This window comes from Alternaria infectoria (assembly GCF_024043175.1).
Source record: "Alternaria infectoria strain BMP 0036 chromosome Unknown scaffold_1, whole genome shotgun sequence".
In the NCBI taxonomy this organism is placed as follows: domain Eukaryota; kingdom Fungi; phylum Ascomycota; class Dothideomycetes; order Pleosporales; family Pleosporaceae; genus Alternaria; species Alternaria infectoria.
The window spans coordinates 1,247,754-1,265,756 of NW_026250690.1; the positions used below are offsets into that span (position 1 = coordinate 1,247,754).

General features: G+C 53.9%; 5 protein-coding genes across 5 annotated transcripts; 1 reads left to right on the forward strand and 4 right to left on the reverse strand.

Moving 5' to 3' along the window:
- Positions 1 to 494: 494 nt before the first annotated feature.
- Positions 495 to 2,993, reverse strand: J4E92_000454 (uncharacterized protein; the record flags this gene model as incomplete). Its single annotated transcript, XM_051491871.1, has 2 exons — positions 495 to 2,930; positions 2,988 to 2,993. 2 exons carry the CDS (start codon positions 2,991 to 2,993, stop codon positions 495 to 497), a joined length of 2,442 nt encoding a protein of 813 aa, XP_051357383.1.
- A 1,622-nt stretch (positions 2,994 to 4,615) lies between these two features.
- On the reverse strand, positions 4,616 to 6,107 carry J4E92_000455 (uncharacterized protein; the record flags this gene model as incomplete). The annotated part of the gene is made up of 3 exons (XM_051491872.1): positions 4,616 to 5,550; positions 5,683 to 5,749; positions 5,847 to 6,107. The coding sequence occupies 3 exons, from the start codon at positions 6,105 to 6,107 to the stop codon at positions 4,616 to 4,618; spliced, it is 1,263 nt and encodes a 420-aa protein (XP_051357384.1).
- A 1,926-nt stretch (positions 6,108 to 8,033) lies between these two features.
- On the reverse strand, positions 8,034 to 9,819 carry J4E92_000456 (uncharacterized protein; the record flags this gene model as incomplete). Its single annotated transcript, XM_051491873.1, has 3 exons — positions 8,034 to 8,625; positions 8,690 to 8,923; positions 8,975 to 9,819. 3 exons carry the CDS (start codon positions 9,817 to 9,819, stop codon positions 8,034 to 8,036), a joined length of 1,671 nt encoding a protein of 556 aa, XP_051357385.1.
- A 946-nt stretch (positions 9,820 to 10,765) lies between these two features.
- Positions 10,766 to 12,445, forward strand: J4E92_000457 (uncharacterized protein; the record flags this gene model as incomplete). The annotated part of the gene is made up of 1 exon (XM_051491874.1): positions 10,766 to 12,445. One exon carries the CDS (start codon positions 10,766 to 10,768, stop codon positions 12,443 to 12,445), a length of 1,680 nt encoding a protein of 559 aa, XP_051357386.1.
- Positions 12,446 to 13,342: 897 nt separating this feature from the next.
- On the reverse strand, positions 13,343 to 17,688 carry J4E92_000458 (uncharacterized protein; the record flags this gene model as incomplete). Its single annotated transcript, XM_051491875.1, has 2 exons — positions 13,343 to 14,206; positions 14,266 to 17,688. The coding sequence occupies 2 exons, from the start codon at positions 17,686 to 17,688 to the stop codon at positions 13,343 to 13,345; spliced, it is 4,287 nt and encodes a 1,428-aa protein (XP_051357387.1).
- Between the last annotated feature and the right edge of the window lie 315 nt (positions 17,689 to 18,003).

Sequence of the window (18,003 nt, forward strand, 5' to 3'; positions counted from 1 at the left end):
GGGATGTTCCTGCCTCCGAAGGCGCCTGCCAAGCCATTGGCGCGTCATCATCCGCTTTCGCAAACCTCACACCCAATTTCGCGTCTTCTGCGCCCCCAACCCCAGTCACACCGACAAGAAGACCTCCCCCGGCAAGTTCGGAAATAATTAGTAATGAGTTTAATTCTACGCGTTAATAAGAATCAGTCCCTGATGTTGCCGCACAAACACGATCATGAGAAACCACAATGGAGCGACCCACGTCTTTTATTAGGAGTCTGACTACCTGTGTATAGCACTGACATGACCAGATCCCAGCAGTCGAGGTACTCAGCACCGTCTATCTACCACTCAGTCATAGCGCCAGAAAGCTCAAACTCTGGGAGTCGAAAAACGCGTACGTGTGCAACCGTTGCGTTAACTCAGAAGAAATACCAGCCACTCCTTCATAGCACCAGTCCCTTCAAATACCGAGATTCGCTGCCTCCGCCATTGCCACTTCGCCGCATACCCTCTCACTTCTGTTTGAACATCCTTCCCTCCCAGCCGTACGCACGAGCTAGTCGACGACCATACTGTCTGGCCAACGTTAACGGTACCTCGCCGCCGGGGTGTGGCTCGTGGAACTGGATACCGCGTGGCAAGTCCAGCTTCTTTGGTGTGAACTGCCATGCTGATCCATGTAGCTTCTCAACAGCAAATCCCAGCTTGGTGAGTGCAGCCACAACCTGGTCCCAGCGTAGTTTGCCCGGAGTTTCCTTGTCGTTCGGCATGTAAAACAACGCCTTGATAACAGCGTAGGCGTCCTTCCCAACGTGGTATAACGGTTTCGACTCAAGTGTCGGTTGATTCTTTGGGTATTGGTCGACATCGCTGATCATGAGTGCCATCGCGCCATGCGTCTTCGATTTAGACTTACTAGTCAACGCGAGTCGAATGAAGTTACCAGTGATCTCTTGGGTTGAATCGTGGAATGCCTCAAATACAGGAACGTACTCATATATGACGGGTATCGAAGTTGTGCTAAGATCTTCGGGGTCGTGCCACGGAGCTGTTCTGCGCATTGGGCCGCCCTCTTCGAAAAGCCGACGTATGGTGTCATGCTGCGAGCAGCCCGTCAGCTTGCGAAACGAGTTATCTACGTACCTCCAAAACCTGTCTAGATTGCGTTCAGCTTTGCGACGTGCATCAACGGTTTGTTTGGAGTGGGCATCTTCACTAGGGTAGTTGAATTTTCCGTCCGTCGGATCTCCGAGATTAGGCGCGATAATCCCTTCGCAACAACTCAGCATCGTTGCACCCCAGTCTTCGAGACCCTTCAAGAAGTCCATCAAGAAGTCTTGCACCATCCCAGGCAACGGCGGATTCTTGTCCAGAAAGTTGAACATGCTTCCCAAGAAGTCATAGCAGAAAGAAGTTCGCAACTGATGAAGGCATTCGACACTGATGGATAGCACGTTGAGAGTGTCTTCTATCATAGGCGAAAGCTTTTGCCTTGCTGATGGTTCGCGTTGACAGTATGTCTCGAGAAAGTCCAAAACGAAATGGAGTTTGTCGGCTTGCTCGTACTCAACGGACAGAAATCTCAGTAGTAATTGTACACGGCTTCCGATTTCATCGTCGTTCTCGATGGTGCGAACGGAATAGGTAGACTGTCCAGGTTTGGGCACGCTGACTCGAAGATGGCGTAATTGAGGTGCGCCAAGGCATATGCTCCACAGATGTGCCTTTGCTTGATCCTTTCTTGTACGCAACATGTAGTACACAACCCCCACTGAGTCCCAATACCGCTTAATCAGTTCCGGTGTCGTTGACCCTTTGACAACACATTCATCAAGAGCTTCCAGCTTGCTGATCTCTTGATGTATCCGATCCCAGAAGATGAGACCGGTGTATGCCTTTACCAATATTTCACGAAGGACACAGGTGTAGAATTTTCTGCTACCCAGCATCGAGCATGGCTGCCCAATTTCATTCAGGACGTTCTCGTGGCGATGGTCCGCATAAGCCTGGACATACTCCGCGAAGTACGCAGGATCCTCCCGTAAAGCCCAAGCGTGGTCTTTGGCATTCTCTAGCACTGTCGAAACTAGATATCGAATTCGTGCGAAGTCCGGTGATCCTCTCGCAGTATACGGTGCCTTGCGGGATGCATCGGCGAAGCTGCTAATCATCTCTTCTTGGCCGGATAAGCTCGGTGGCATAGGCTTGATGGGGAAGATATCGCTGCATAGAGAATCTGGTGTAATCTCGTGCATGATATTCTCGCAGCAGCGGACAAGAAACCTCAAGATGCCCTCTTGGATGCGAAGAATCTGTAAACCTAATCCCATCTCGTATTCAACTTGCTTTTCCTCGTCATCCTCGCTCTTGAGTTGCGGGCCGCCTTCAAAGCCGACAACACGGCCATACTCCCACTCTTCTATCTCTCCATCATCTTCACACTGATCCCCAATAAGAATTGTGACGTGTGCGTACCGGTCCCCAGTTGTAGGGCGTATGCCCAGCGCGGAGAAATTAGGTTCGGATGGAGCAAAAGTTCCAGGATAATTGCGGCCGCGCGCGTTCACAAAGACGAGCAGTGACTTCGCATCTGACAGATCCTCTAGGTTGATGTAGGGCCAGAGGTCTCTTCCAGGTATCGGCTTATCGGCTTCTTTGCATGCGCAGTCAGCGCAGTAATGAGGAGGCTCTTCGCAATCTGGTCGGTGCCGGTGAGGAATATCAGGCTGCACTACACAAAGTAGCTCCCGACGCTTTGCCTGCGACTTCTTCTTCCATCGAGCTCGGATGGTTTCTTCATGTCGCCCCAAGATTTGATTGAGTTGCCCCCAATATGTGTATATGTTCTCACTCATGGAGCTGACTGCATTGACAACCAAGTCCGGCGGCAGATCAAGCTCCCCGTCAGCGCTCCGCAGAATCTTGAGGATGGTATCGACGGCGTCCATCTGGTTGAGTCTATCAGTGTGTGAGTATGTTTCTTGTGATCTGGAAAGAAGGCATACGTACATTGGCGTTGTGCTAGGTAAGAGAGGATTGATCAGCTGGAGAAGTCCAGCGGCTGTTGTTGATGCAAATTCAACAACGCTATCTCGCGTCCGCGTTTGCGGTGGAGAAGCGGGTGCGAAATTTCACGGTGAGTGAGTCTGTTTGCAAACGCAACGAGTGTGGCGCTATGACCACCAACAGGTTGCCTGGGTGAAGCGCAAGTTGCGCGCATGTACATCTACGATACTACCAGACAAGCCTCCCTGAACTTGCAGCACATCACATCCCCAGCTAGTGTTGGTACATCGTGGGGTAGCATCATAGTCGTGTGTTGTCATGTCTATCTGGTGGATTGCTTGCTGTCTTTTACTCGAAAAGTCACTATTCTGCTCCCTCTTTCTGCGATAAAGCACCCTCCATATCACGCGCATAACTGGTAGCTGGGACTTTCATGTTAGCTGTGCAATTGAGCGTTCTTTTCTTGTAGTCTACAGTTACATAGGCTAGTCTGGATGCGATCAGACGTTCAATTTTGTCATCTGCGATTACCCGCATGTCACGACATGGGTGCACACACTATCCGGGGGAATAGTTCCCCAAGGGTCTGTTATTATCGCCGATTGGCTACTTTGGTCAGTACGAAAGATTCTGTGTTAGAATCGTCCTCGAATTACCCTTAGCCATAGTCCATATGGGTTGGCTGCATCTCACAGACCCTTCATTGAGCTATGCAAGTAACGTAGGCAACATGATGAAATGCCTAAAGGCTCTCACTCCCTCACCTACCGCCACACCTGCCAAAAGAAAGTAACGCTCTTTCCCCTCCAATTCTGCCTCAACCCTCTACGTAATATTATCAACTCTCCATACTAAACTCCCAAGGTTCTACACCACCGATCTGCTATCTCTAGATCTCCACAATGAAGTGCTCCAGTATCATCACCTTCCTCACAAGCCTTACCGCAACCGCCCTCAGCTCCGCCGTACCACGCGGCGTACTCTCGGACTGCACCCATCACAACAACGGCGCCTGCGTCTCCTCGCCCGCACAGTGCACAGAAGGCGAACTACAATGCCTCACTACCCTCCATAGCGGCTACGACGGCATAAACATTTGCGAGCATGGAAACTGGGAGGCGCGCGATACATGTCGCTGCACCGATAAGCCAACACCTCAGTGCATCGACGCTACGCTTTCTTCTCGCGACAACACCCTGCACCGCCGATGCGAGGAAGGCGTGCCAAAGTGTATGTTGCGGGAGAACAACGGGATGGGAGGCGTGCTCTTCAACTGCAAGAACGGGTTCTGGAAAACTGCTATGCGTTGTCGGTCTTCTGAGCGTTGTCATGATGGGAAGCTGGCTACTTGTTCGTGGCTTCGTGCAGCCTAAGGCTAGCTAGGAGAAGGCTTGGCTGTGTCGTCGCTGAGATGGGAGAGCAGGGTAGTGCTATGAGCTATGGGAGTCATAAACATGGGCAGTGTACATGCAGATGGGACGGATGAGTTCTTTATCACTTTTTGTATTGTTGTGACTCTACTATCAACAGGAATGGAAGCATACTATCATCACCATCTCAAGGTATTGCTACATCCCACCACTCTTCAAACGCCGCCAACACCTACTCATTGCGTACAACCCACAGTTTACATGTTTGCCAACAGGTACCTCAGACCAGCCCACATCTCTTCACCACTTGGCAAGATCTGCGCAGCTGGCAAGACGAATCCGTAGTTGCCGGTATCCCTCAACTCAACCGTCATGGAGTAGTTTGCCTTAGCAACCTCGAAAGCATAGTCCACAGAGTCGCCGCTGACCTGGTAGATAGTGTTGCAAATAGGGCCTCCCGTGAACGTAGTTCCGTGCACAGCCTTGACAGCGGCAATGGCGCCCTTGGTAAGGGAAGCATACTTCGAGGAGTTGGGGACGACACCAGAGCATGTGTATCCGTATGGGTACATCCAGAGCTGGCTGTAGGCGTGGATATCCATGTACAGCGCGATTCCGCGGCCGGCGGCTAGGCTGTCGAGTTGGGCCTTGAGCAGCTTAGTCTCTACACCGTCGCCTGCAGAGGGGCCCTTGTAATCTTGTGCGCAGGGGGAGGTCGATGCGCCTTGGGGTAGGTCCCAGTGGGATGGCCAGTTGCGGTTGATGTCGCGGCCTACGCAAGACGCGGAGGGAGTGGTCTGACGGTTCTTGCGCCACAGACGGTCGGCTGACTGGGTGTAGGCGAAGCCATCTGGGTTCACGATGGGGAAGATGTAAAAATCGTACGAGTTCTTGAATCCAGCCGTGGTGGAGTCGGTGGATGTGAGGAGCTGGTACGCAGCGTACTCAACGACCATTGTTGTGATCCATTCTCGTGCGTGCACAGTTCCGTGCCAGACTACAGCTCTCTTGGATCCTTTGCCGCCGCTGCCCCAGATGTGGATACCCTTGATGTCGCGGCCTTCAACCGATTTGCCAGCAGAGACTACTTCAGCGTTCTTTGGATACGCCGCGGCAAGGTCCGTGATCCATTGCATATGATCGGCAATCGAGTGGTACGCGTTGAACCAGGAGGCACTTGGTGCTGCACCGGCTGATCATCGTTAGCACATGTTTTAGATCTCCCCTGGAGCCTACGTTGCCGCTAGATCTTGAACTCTGCGAAATCGCAAGACAATGTAGACTCCTGGCTTGTTTTTCCTTGCATGAAATATATCCAACGTACCGGCATATATGCTGACAGTCTGCTCGTCTGCGATCGAACGGCCAAGATTGTCGTGCATGACCTTGGTCTATCCAGTTGTTAGTGTCAAGAAACGATCGTAGCTACGAGGCCACATACTGTCAAAAAGTTAGTTAAATATTCTCAAAAGTACTCGTGGCGGCTACTTTACCCTCTATATCCTTCGTAGTCGCCTCGAAGTCCTTGACTGCCGAAGGTGGCACCATAACGTCGACCACATCACTAGATGTCGGCTTGCCCTTCCACAAGTCAAGTGAAAGCTTGCTCATGACATCGTCGATTTTGGCAGCGTTGGCACCGACATTGACGCGGTACACCTTCCAGTCATCGTAGTTGATCTTCTTCGTGTTGACTGTGGCAGCAGACGCTAGGCCTAAAGAGGCAAGGGCGATGCTGAGGAGCTTCATGGTATGTAAGGATGAAGGAGAAGCGTGAGGGAAGACTTCAGTTGAAAGCACCGACTATGCTACCTATATATCTAGTCGTAGACCAGATAATATCGCGAAGCCCTGCTCTATACCGGCACTAAAAGGTTAGCCCCGGCTCCTCCAATGCAGATGCGGAAGGTCGTCAAAGATCCCCAGATTCGCGCCGACCCGGTCGCTAGCACCATGAACGGAAGGAACGAAACAGGTGGCTGCAGACTACATTAGTATGAAAACGAAAGTTTGGGAGATCCGTAGGGTAATGTAGACCCCCAGATCATTGTTTGTTTGGTCTCTGATTTGGATGGGGCCGACAAATCAGCGTCATCATGTACTCAACCAACCAAAGAACAAAGTAATCGCAATCGAATCACCACATAACGAGCGCGACCACAAGAAGATCCTGGAATCGGGTGCTGCTAAATTCGAGATAGAGACGATCACAAAAACACCAATGCGCGACCATTCGTTGACGGCGAACCTTGGCGTTTACGTGCCTACTGGTTTAGGCAGTTCGCTGGCTATGGCGGTTTGGTCCCCTGCTGATCCGTCTAGGCGCATGATGCTTGGGTCGCCTTCGAGCTTATCGTGGCCTTGGGATATTAATTACCATCGCAATGGAAACAGCTTCCTGGGCGAGCCTTTGCTCCGTGGGAGATTAATGCCAGTCGGGCAGGTGGGCTGCGGAGGCGCTATTACTACTGAACGCGGTGTGTTTGTTGTAGAGTGTGAGTGGTCATCTGGTGGACTGTATGATCGACTCCAAATCGTGGTTGTGTATTGAGCCATTAAGTCATGTGTAACGAGATGGAAAGGTTGTGCAGGAACAGTGAAGCGTTCCGAGGTTCGCTGTGGCGGGGCGGGGGTGCACGTGTTGTCTTGGCGGCGATCATGGCAGCACGCCAAGCTGGGAACAAACTGAACACCCTAGAGCCTACGTTAACGTTAAGTCATCTACTTTGAAAGCTTCTATCTTGATGTAGTCTGTAGACCTGTTCATCTTTTTCTTGTATGAGGTGGCAACGCCATGGAGCGCAATGATCGCTCGTGTTTCTGTCTGGCACATCGCTTCATACATGCAGGTGGTTCAAACCCAGAAAGACAGCCAAATTTACTTTGCCAATTCACGAATCTGCGGTCACGCAATCGCACGAACAATGAGATTTTCCATGTAGAGAACCTCGTGGAGGTGCAACAGTAAGACGCGCATCCTAGGTACTCTATTCGCTCCTTCAAACTTTAGCGGGTAGACCAAACAAGAGCGTGCCATCCTGAACGAATCGCTATGGCCTTCGTTGTAATTGTTTCAAGATTCGCTAAAGAATGGATGTCGGCAACATACCTAGGTAAGGTACACGCAAATCTTGGTAGAGCCCTGGAGCCACCGCAAAAACTGAACATTACCTAGGTATCTTGGCTAATTGTCACTCTTCGTCGCATTTCTTCCACACAACCCTCTTTTCATCTTCCTCGGACTCCTTCAACACATATTCCCACATCTTCGCCATGTCATCGCTGCTTATAAACGCTGCGTGCGCGTTACCGACCTACGTACAGATGATGATATGGCCGACACCTTCACAAGAGCCCAGCGTCAAGTTATTCCACACCTTCTATATGCTGGTACCACTGTGCTTGTGGACCGTATACTGCCAAGAGCGCTTGGTCAATTTGATAGTGGGAGAAAGGCAAGGTGGGATAATGGCGAACTTAAAACACTTTGTCGCATGGTGGCTAGTGTACTACTTGGTATACTTCATGGCGTGGAGCCCGACGCTGCTATTCATATTTTTCAACCGGGTTCTCTAGGTCAGGTCTGATATGGTCTATTTGACCTTTTTTCGGACCTCAAGCGGCTACGAAAACCGCATTGGTGCTTTCCGACAGCATTCCCGTATAGTCGACCCTTTACTCTCTCTTCAGTCCGACCTTACCCGCCTTTCTCAGCCCCACGACAGCGATCATCATACAAACGACCATGTACCCGAACATAAGCCAATAGCTCGCCCTATACCCCTTCAACACAGCGATATCATCCTGGTCCTCAAACGCCCCGCCATCATCACCATCACCATGGCCACCAGTACCCGTACTCCCGCTCTTAACCTGCACTCCCAACGCAACAACCTGGCAACTACCCATACCCAAGCTCATACCGAATTGCGCAACAGTATTGAACACAGCACCAGCCAGCGCCTGCGTCTTCTCCGGGAAGTTGTCACTCACAATGATGAGGCCGACGGTGAACAAGACGTCTGCGCTAAACGGCGCGAACATCTGCGCCCAGAAAGCGAGTTTCCAGTAGCTCCACGTTGGTGGCACGACGGCCATTAGGAGGGGCGAGATGGCGCAGATCAAGGCGGAGCCGGCGACGAGCCAGCGGGCAGGGACGCAGTGGACGAACAGACCGACGGATATTTGGATTAGGACGCCGGCTAGGAGGTTGGGGAGGAGGTATAGGGATGTTGCTAGCATGGAGGCGTGCTGGACTTCTTGGAAACTGGACTTAGTGTTAGCCATGGACCTTTGCCATATTACGCAACAGGATGCTGGAGGATACATACTATAGACTGGAGAACAGCTCAATAGAGTTCATGACGCCGTAAGAGAGTGCGACCATGATGCATGTGCTGGTAAAGGGGAGACTGTTCCACAACTTGTTCGGTACGAGGGCTGTTTTTCCACGTCGCTCGCGGTAGTGCATCCAGGCTGGAAAGGCGCAGAGAAGGATGATACTGATAGTGAGAAGCGAGGCTGTCTCGGCTGAGCGAATGCTTTTCAGGTCGGCGCTGATGATACTACACGCTGTCAGCTCTATCGGATTCAGACGATAAAGGAAAAATACATACGCGAGCACGTATGCTAGGATAGCCAGCCCACCACTAGATATCATACCACCAACCCAATCAATCTCCCTCCCAACCTTCTTCCAAAGCGCAACCACACCATCCTGGTTCTGGGAAGGCAATTTAGGAAGCGTCCAGACCGCAACCACAGCGACCGCCAACGTACACCCTCCAGTCACGTAGAACCCCAACCGCCATCCCGCTCTTTCAATCATAACGCCACTCAAGACCAACCCAACAGCAAACCCAAGCGGCTGACTGAACCCCAAACACGCAAACCCAAGATTCCTCGCTCTTCCAGACGGCACAGCACCAGTAATGATGGCAACAGAAGCAGGCAAATGCAATGCAAGTGCCACACCTTGAAGAGCCCGGAAAGCTACGAGCTGCCCCCCAGTCTGCGCAAATCCGCATGCTAGCGTGAAGACACCGAGGAAGGTGATGCCAGTGAGCTCCACGGACCTAGCACCGACGATGTCTGCGACAGAACCAGCGATGAGAAGTGCGGCGCCGGATGTGAGACCATAGACGGAGGAAGGCCATAGGTAAAGAGAGCGTTCGAGGGCGATGGAACGTGCGATTGAGGGGAGGCCGACTGTGATGATGCCGTTGGTGAAGCTGGCTATGAAGCCGACGAAGGAGGGGGTGAAGATTGTGAGGAAAGTGCGGAGAGTAGACGGTTTTGTGACAGATGACGTGGTGGAAGATTCGGTGTCGGATATGCGGTGACCATAATTCGAGATTTCTTGCGATGGCCGTGGTGGATGATAGATAGGTTTTACGGTTGTGGCCTTGGGTGTTGGCTGAAGTTCAAAGACCGAAGTCGCTGTTTGTGTCTGTGTTGCCATCTTCCAACCTTTTCAACAGGATATCAATGTATGATTGTTCGAGTTTTAGAGAAGACAGAAGCACTTAAAGAGGACCATCATGCTCATACATTTCTAGCAGGTTCGTTGAAAATTGTGGTAGAGGAAATTCTTTGGTGACTAGCTTCACGCCCTACGACGGGCGACATGTCAAAAGTCAGGGTCCACCATTTGGGTCGAGAATTTTGATCATCGGGAGAAGGATGGAAGAACACGGTGTATTCATTGTCAGCTGTCAGTGATGCAGTCGCATCCATTGAGGTTGAGCGCATGGCGTTCACGGGTTGCCAAGGCTGTTCTTACGAGTATGCTTCGGATGCAGGTACAAGAGAAGGGACGAACGCGCTAGTTTTTTTGCTGAGCTTACGACGGTTACTACGGTTGCGCAAGACATGAGACTAGTCCGGGGATGTGGACTTCCCGCAAAGGCCTGATGCAGGGCGCTGCAAGCCCTTTATGGGGCTCTTCGCGAAGGCGATCGTTGGCGCGCATGGCCTCACCGCCGAGTCCATTTCTACGCGTCGCGTCAAAAAGCGGTAAAGAAAAAGAGGACAATTGTTGAGATGGTGTGCTGTACCGTCTGGCCTAGACAGACTTCCAATCAATCGCGGGACGCCGCGTGGCGGTCAAGTTGATTGAAGTTGGCGGCCGTGCTGTTGCTGCATCAACGACTTTGTTTGGGTGACGTCGGCTCGCGTCCCCAACCTCGTCCTAACCTCCTGCATTTGCCCACCAGCCACCCGCACCCAACACGCTTCAGACCAAAAGTTAACGGGAGCCACGCTTCCACGCTCCAAACCCCACACCACACATTGCTACCAACACTACAGAATACTCTCTGACTACTTTCTGCCAGTTGCATTCGCTGTTCGACTCGCTATAATCGACCTGCACCTGCGAAAACACCAACACCACCCTCTCGCCTACCATGGCGCCCCATCCCGACATTGCCGCCGACGAGCGGGCACTCTCGCCCATGGCAGTGAATGCTCTGCAGCTGGCCAAGTCAATGGTCAAGCGTGACCAACCTGAGCCATACAAGAACCTCGCCTCAGCAGGCGCACGCCCACCCAACGACCTTTCTGGACCCGGCTTCCAGGCTCTCTTTGCTCTCATTGGTGTCGGTCTCGCCCTTGGAGCCATCTGGTTCTTCTTCTGGGCCAAGAACGGTGGCTTCAAGTGGCGCGACAACGACTGGGAGGACTACAAATCAACTGTGCTGAGACGCAAGGGACCCGACGGCAAGACTCTCTCCAACGCAACCAAGAGCACCAAGCTCGGCGGCGGCAGTGTCGTACACGGCGGCAGCTACTTCGGCGAACAGAGTGAGCTCAACTACACGGACGAGTCTGGTACTAGTGTCGACCCCAACGAATACCGCGACGCCGAGAGGGGCGAGGGTGGCCTTCGAGGTGGAGACGGACGAAGGCATAAGAAGCACCGCCGCGACCACACCAACGACTACAAAGACCCTGAGCTCCGCAAATACCGCGAGGAGAAGGCTGCCCGTGTCGGTGGCCTCAACCGCGTTGGCGATGGCATGTACACCGACTACTCCGGCTCTCAACCCTCTGAAGTCGGCGGCTCCCAGGTCTCTAGTAACGCACCGCTTGTGAAGAAGGACGCCAAGGAAGTCAAAGACCCCAAGAAGGAAGCCAAAGCCAAGGAGATGCGCGCAAGGGAACGCATGCGCAAGGCCAAAGCCGCCGAAAAGGAAGCTGCCAAGAAGGAAGCCGCTGAAGCCAAAGCCCGCAAGGAAGAACAAAAGGCAGAGGCCAAGCGCGCAAAGGAAGAGCAGAAGAAGTCCAAGAAGCACGGCACACCCTCTGAGGCTCCCGAAATGGCTGAAGTTACCCGCCCCATGATCGAGTACCGCTCCCCCGAGAGTGACTACACCCGCGCCTACACTGAGTACACCGCCCCATCTGAAGCCGGCACACCAACACGCGCTCCCACAAGGAGCAAGGCCCCATCTGGACCTCGCCGTGCCCCTCCTTCCGCAGCGTACTCTTTCACCACCGGCGACGACGACACCGCAACCGTCTACACCGGCGTCTCTACCTCTGACTTCGCCAAACCGCCTCCTCCCAAGGCCGCCCCCAAGACCGAGCGCAGCGCCCCCTCCGAAGTCACCGAGTCAAGCTACTACTCCGACTACCGTCCCAACGCCGACAAGTCCCTCTACTCGGACCCCAACAAGCACGCGCCCCGCTCCCGCTCAGCCCGCCCATCTCAAGACCGCCCCTCCCACGACCGCACCTCGCGCTCCGGCCGCCCAACCTCTGAGTCTCGTCCCCGCCCCTCAGGCTCGCGTTCGCGTCCTACCTCCGAGTCGCCTCGCAAGCAACACCGCACTTCGCGTCCTGCTCCCCCTGCATCTGACATCTTCACCACTACCAACGGTGATTCTCAGGGCCACATGAGCTACCCGTGCCACATTCCCGGCCTTAGCCAGGCGGGTAGTGTGCACCCGATGGAGAGCGTGTCTCAAGTTGGTGTCCCGACTAACGCGAGGAGGGAGAGGGGCGGCAGAGATGTCATGGACGGCTACCGTCGTGGTGGTGTCCGCGCCGTTGGACGAAGGGACAGTTTGAGCGACAGCGACTAAACTCGTCCGTTCGCTCCTTTCTCTTCAGTAGTATGATTCGGCATTGCATACCCCCTTCTTGGCGTTATTTGGGCTTTTTCTTGATAGAGCGACTTGATCTTTCTTTGAACCTCTGGGTTTCAGCTTTGTACAGCGAGCGCGACGAGAGATTGATGTTATGGATGTACAGACTTTGGAAAGGGTATACCAGTGATGGATGGAACGATGATGGAGGTCTCCGAACGAATGAAGGTTAATGACCTTGTATGTAGCAACACTCAAAGCAATACATGATGACACGGAAGTCACGATAATCAAAGACATTCTCTCCCCACACTTTCCACATTACATATTCGTGATTCACATCGGCCACCAACCTCATTCACAATCCCAATACAGCACACAAATTGCAGAAACAACACATTCCAATCGAACGAAAAGGGTATATCACATTACTCTGTCCACTTCTTCCGTCGCAGAAAAACGAATTAGTAACTAGACTACAACGCTAGAGCTTGCATGCTGGCATAAGAACAAAAGCGGAATCCAGTCGGGCTAATCCTGAGAAAACGCAAGAGCAGATATAGAGAGACAAGAGATTGAGACTGGTTCATAGCTACATACATAGGCATTACCTCGTTGGTTTTCCTGGTTTCCTTTCCTTTCCTTTCCTTCCTTTCCGTGTTCCGTGGTTCGTGGGCCAGATCAACTGGCCTTGGTTGTGGGTAATGGGTGGTGTGTTTGAGATGATAATGATGGGGTTGTGTAGGGGTGGTTGGTCGTTACGATTGTGGTGGTGGGGGTGTTGTGATGACATATTGGTGTCGTGTCGTAGCGAGGGTGCTATGTTGTGACGTGTTGAGGGTATGATGATGATTTGGAGATATTGGAAGCAAGCTTCCTCAACTCATACATAGTCTACAACTCATCTCTCACAGCCTGGGTGGCTTGAGTAGCGGCGCTGGAAATACTGCTGACAGCTTCCTCAGCGCTTCCAGATGCAGCTGCGTACATGGACGCAATACGGCTGTTGGCGGCGGCTACGGCGTCGGCGATGCGGCTGTTTGCAGACTCCATGGCCCCTTGCTCAGGTCCGTAGACGGCGGAACTGGCTGCTGAAGATATGTAGGCTGCATTCTCGCTAGCAGCAGAGGCAACGTACTCGGCGTTGACGCTGGCTACAGACGAGATTGAGCTGTACACACCACCTGCACTGCTCGTGGCTGAGGCGACGTAGTCGCCTGCTGTGGGCGTGCCGAAGATGGCTTCGCTGATAGCAGCTTGGGCGGATGCGGCGGCTGACGAAAAGCTATCTTGAGCGGATTGTGTTCCGTAGAGCTTCTCGCTCACTTGAGACTGGATGGATGAGTAGGCGCTCGCAACTGACTCGCTGGCCTGCTCAGCGGCACCCTTGGGCGTTCCGTAGAGAGCGACAGAGGCACTCTCAACAGCAAGATCCAAAGATGCGCTAGCCTGGCTCAAAACATCTTCGATCATGGCTGGGGGAGTGAAGACGGCGCTGACGACTGACGAAGCAGAAGCATACGCGTCAGCAGCCGCGTCGGTGACAGCATCGTAACTGTCGCCCGCGTACGAACTAGCAGCGTTGATACCTTCACTGGCATAGGACTGGGCAGAAGCCATGGCTGCGGGCAGGCCCGTGGAGTAAGCGGAGGCGAAGCGGTTCATGACGCTCTCGGTGAAGTCGGGCTCCTTGCCAATGACAAGCTCTGAGATAAGAGCCTGGACCTCGGCATATTGTGCAGCAGCGGCAGCGGTAGCCTACGTGTACAAAGTCAGTATGTCTCAAATGCGTTTTATTCATCGGACGGAGTTCTTACCTGAGCACCGTAAGCGCCAGCTTGAGAGTATACAGACTCTGCCCATGGTGTAGGCTGGCCGTAGACCTGGCTACTGGCCTGAGCAATTAGTGCTTCCCAGTTCTGGCTGGCTTGGGAGGCAACCGACTCAGTCCAGGGAGTTTCTGAACCGATGACACCAGAGCTAACCTGGGAAGCGGCAGACTCAGCGGCTGCTTGGGCGTTGGCGACAGCCGACTGTGCTGAACCAGACACGTACGACGCGGCAGACTCGGCCGATCCAGATACAGCAGACGCAGCAGAAGCGGCTGATACGGAGGCGACCGAAGCCAAAGACTCAATGGTACCTTGCTGGGGACCGTATACAGCGCTCGATGCAGCATCAGTAAACTCGGAATAACGGGCGTGCGCAAGGCCCACAGCTTCGTAGTACTGTCGGCGAGCGCTGTCAGCGACACCGGTGGATTGAGGTGCGGCGAACTGGGCAGAAGCCTGGCTGAGGCCTTCAGCGAGGCGAGACGATGCGATGGAGGAGACCGACTCGAAGTAACCATGGGTGGGGCCTGCTGCATAGCTCCTCACTGATTCAGTGTATTGCATAGCATTCGACAACCTCTCACTAGCGACTGCGAGGGAATCGGAGTAGGCCTTCTCAAAGTAAGAAAGCATGGTTTGGTGCGCAGGCTGGGGCTCTCCAGAGATCAGAAGAGACATCTGGGCCTTCGCATTCTCGAACTGCTTGCTCGCAGCGCTGACAGCATCGTTGTATCGCGAGTTTGCCTCGACTTGTACGGTCTTGATTATGGCTGTCGGCGTTGGGGTACCGTAGATTGCGTATGATGCCGCAGTCACAGCTTGAGCATACTTGTCGGCGATGACGCTGGTCGCACTCTCAACAGCCGGTTGCTCGGTACCGTACAGGACGCTTGATGCAGCAGCAAGAGCACTTGCGTACTGCTCGCTTGCGATCGAAGAGGCAGACTCGACGGTACCTTGCGTCTTGGCAGGACCGAGGAGCGCTTCGCTGACTGCTCGGCTCATCTCAGCTGCTCGGTCGCCAGCGTCGGCAACCACGCTTTGCACTTTGCTGGAATAGGTGTCGACGACTTCGTCATCGTCTGCCAGCGGCTCATCAAGTACAGGTTCGCGGGCTTCAGCAATGATTTGCGCATTGGCTCCACCCCAGACCTTCTTAGGCGATTCGTAGGCTGCGGAGGCCTTCGATGCGGTGTCATCAATGACTTCAGACGCCTTGGATGAAGCTTGAGATAGCAGGCTCTCGGATGAAGGTTCACCATAGATAGCCTCAGACGCTTGAGACGAAACCTCAGATGCAGCTTTCTGGACAGAAGATGCCACACTCTCAGCAACTGGGGTAGAGCTACCTGATACGGCCTCAGAGACCTGCGATGATGCTTTGGATGCTGCCTCCTTGACGGAAGATGCGATACTTTCGGTAAGAGGTGTTGAGCTACCCTGAACAGCTTCGGACGCTTGTGAAGAGACGTCGGAGTACACGTCCTTGGCAGACGATGCGATACTCTCAGCAAGCGGTGTCGAGCTGCCTTGGATCGCTTCGGCAATCTGGGACGATGCACCCTCAACGTTGTCCATAACTTGTTGGGCAGCCTTGCGGACGCGAGGCGCGAAGACCTTGTCAGAGAAATCATCGCTAGCATCGCCGGCCCAGATCTTAGACTTGGAAACATCCTTCAAGCGTACTAGCTCGGCAACCATGTCCGACGCAATGGCCATGGCCTTGTCTTCAAGCTTCTTGGATTCTTCATGGGCCACGCGAAGGCCTTCGTGTCTGTTACCAACGGCTTCGACTTCGGCCTGCCATTCGTTGAGCGTGTTCCTCAGCTTGTGGTAGTTTTGCCAGTCCTTGTACGTGACGCCATCAGTCCACGCCCATCGCATGCCTACTTCTTGGAGGCCAAGGCTGTGGATCTTCTCAAGTACTTCGACAGTGCTCCTGACAGCAGCTTGTACCAGGGAATCTGTCTCTTGATCGTATGATGCTTTCCAGACACGGATGTCCTGGGCACGCTCCTTGACGGTGAGACCGAACTCGCGGGTCTTGGCGCCGCAGTCTTCGTACGCAGCCTCAAGATCGGCGTCTGAAGCATCCTCTGGGAGAGACTGAATAGTCTTCTTGATGTAGTTTTTCAGCTTAGCAATAGTCGCGTCGGCAGTCTCCTCTAGCTTAACAACCAGAGCCTGACCATGTCCGTTGACGGCATTGTCGACCTGTCGCTTTGTGATTTCTGCGACGCGTACCTCGAGATCTTCAGAACCCTTGTCTGCGGCTGTAGCGAACTTGGTCTGCCAGTCGCGGAGATCCTGGTTGAGCTTCTCTTGTAGTTCGGCGCCTGTGAGCTTCGGCTCAGAGGGCTTGACTTTGGTTGGTTTTGCTTCGAGTTCGTTGGAGGCTGTGCTGGCTGATTCGCTGCCGAAGAACTCATCAAGGACACCCCAGCCAGATCCCTCGGTAGAGCTGGGAGGGACAATGGAGGCGGAGGAGCTTGCGATGGTAGGAGTATCCTTGGTGGACTGAGATGGGAGGCTTGTCTCAGCATCGACGGCGGAGACGACAGACTCGATCTTCTGCTGGTCCCTGTAGCGGCCTAGACGCTCGGAGATACGGACCAACTGGGGCTCGACGTTGTCTCCGTATAGCACGCGCAGCTGGGGCCACACTGTGCGGAGGAGGAAGGCCCAGGTGGCATCCTTTGCGGTGTGGACATGGGGATAGACGATGTCGACGAGGACGTGGTGGCCGTATGCGTGACCCTGTTGGAGGTAGGGCTTGGAGCGCTCGTAGGCCGGGAGCAGTGTCAGGTGGTAGATCTCTTCGGAGCTAGTCCTGAGGTCGTTGTAGTACGGGGCAGCAGCGTCAGTCGCCTTCTTGACATGAGGGCCTAGGTACACGTCGTACTGGCCCTTGATTTGCTTTTGGGCATTCTGCAGCTGGGGCTGGACAGACTTCTCGTACTGGGCCTCTGCGTATTTCCTAGCATGCTCGACCCTGTGTGCGCCGTAGGTGGCGTAGTTGTCCTGGGCGAATGTGGTTATGGGCGTCGTGTAGGGCTTGACCTTTGCAATCTGCGGGGCGACGTAGGTCTCGTAGTAGGGGTCGACATAGGGCGCAGCGAAGGACCGGGTCTGCAAGTAGGGCTTGCACACGCGTGGAGAGTCGTGGTTGAGCTGGTGGAGCGATGTGGGACACCGGAAGAGGAAGGTGATGATGAGATACCACGTGGAGAGTCTCGCAACCATGCTCGTGAAGGCGCCCACGAGACTCCGCCTGGGCTTCCGCGAGCGAGCGGACCGTGAGGTGAGCTGCGTCTTCTCTGCGTGGCCGTTGGCGGTGCCATTGGCGGACCCGTTCAGGCTGCCATTTTGTTTGGACTTGGTCGCCCTTCCGTTGGCCTGGGCGGCCATGCTCGCGTGTGGTGGACGATGAAGCGGTGACGCTGTGTGGCTGACCAGCTTCTGCGGGTGCGTATTAGTGGTACTGCCGCAGCAAGTCGGGGTCTGGCTACGTACAAAAATCAGCGACAGGCGGCAGCGTCTGGGTTGTTGATGTCTCTTGAATAATGGCGATGGCTGCTCGAAGTAACTTGTCTGTTAGCGCTGGGGGGACGACAACCGAGCTGCAGCAGTGATGTAATTGCACGTGCGGACGCGGGAACACGATAGCAAGATCAAGGTTTGGACATGCGATAGGCGGCAGAGAGCGCAGAATTACGCGATAGG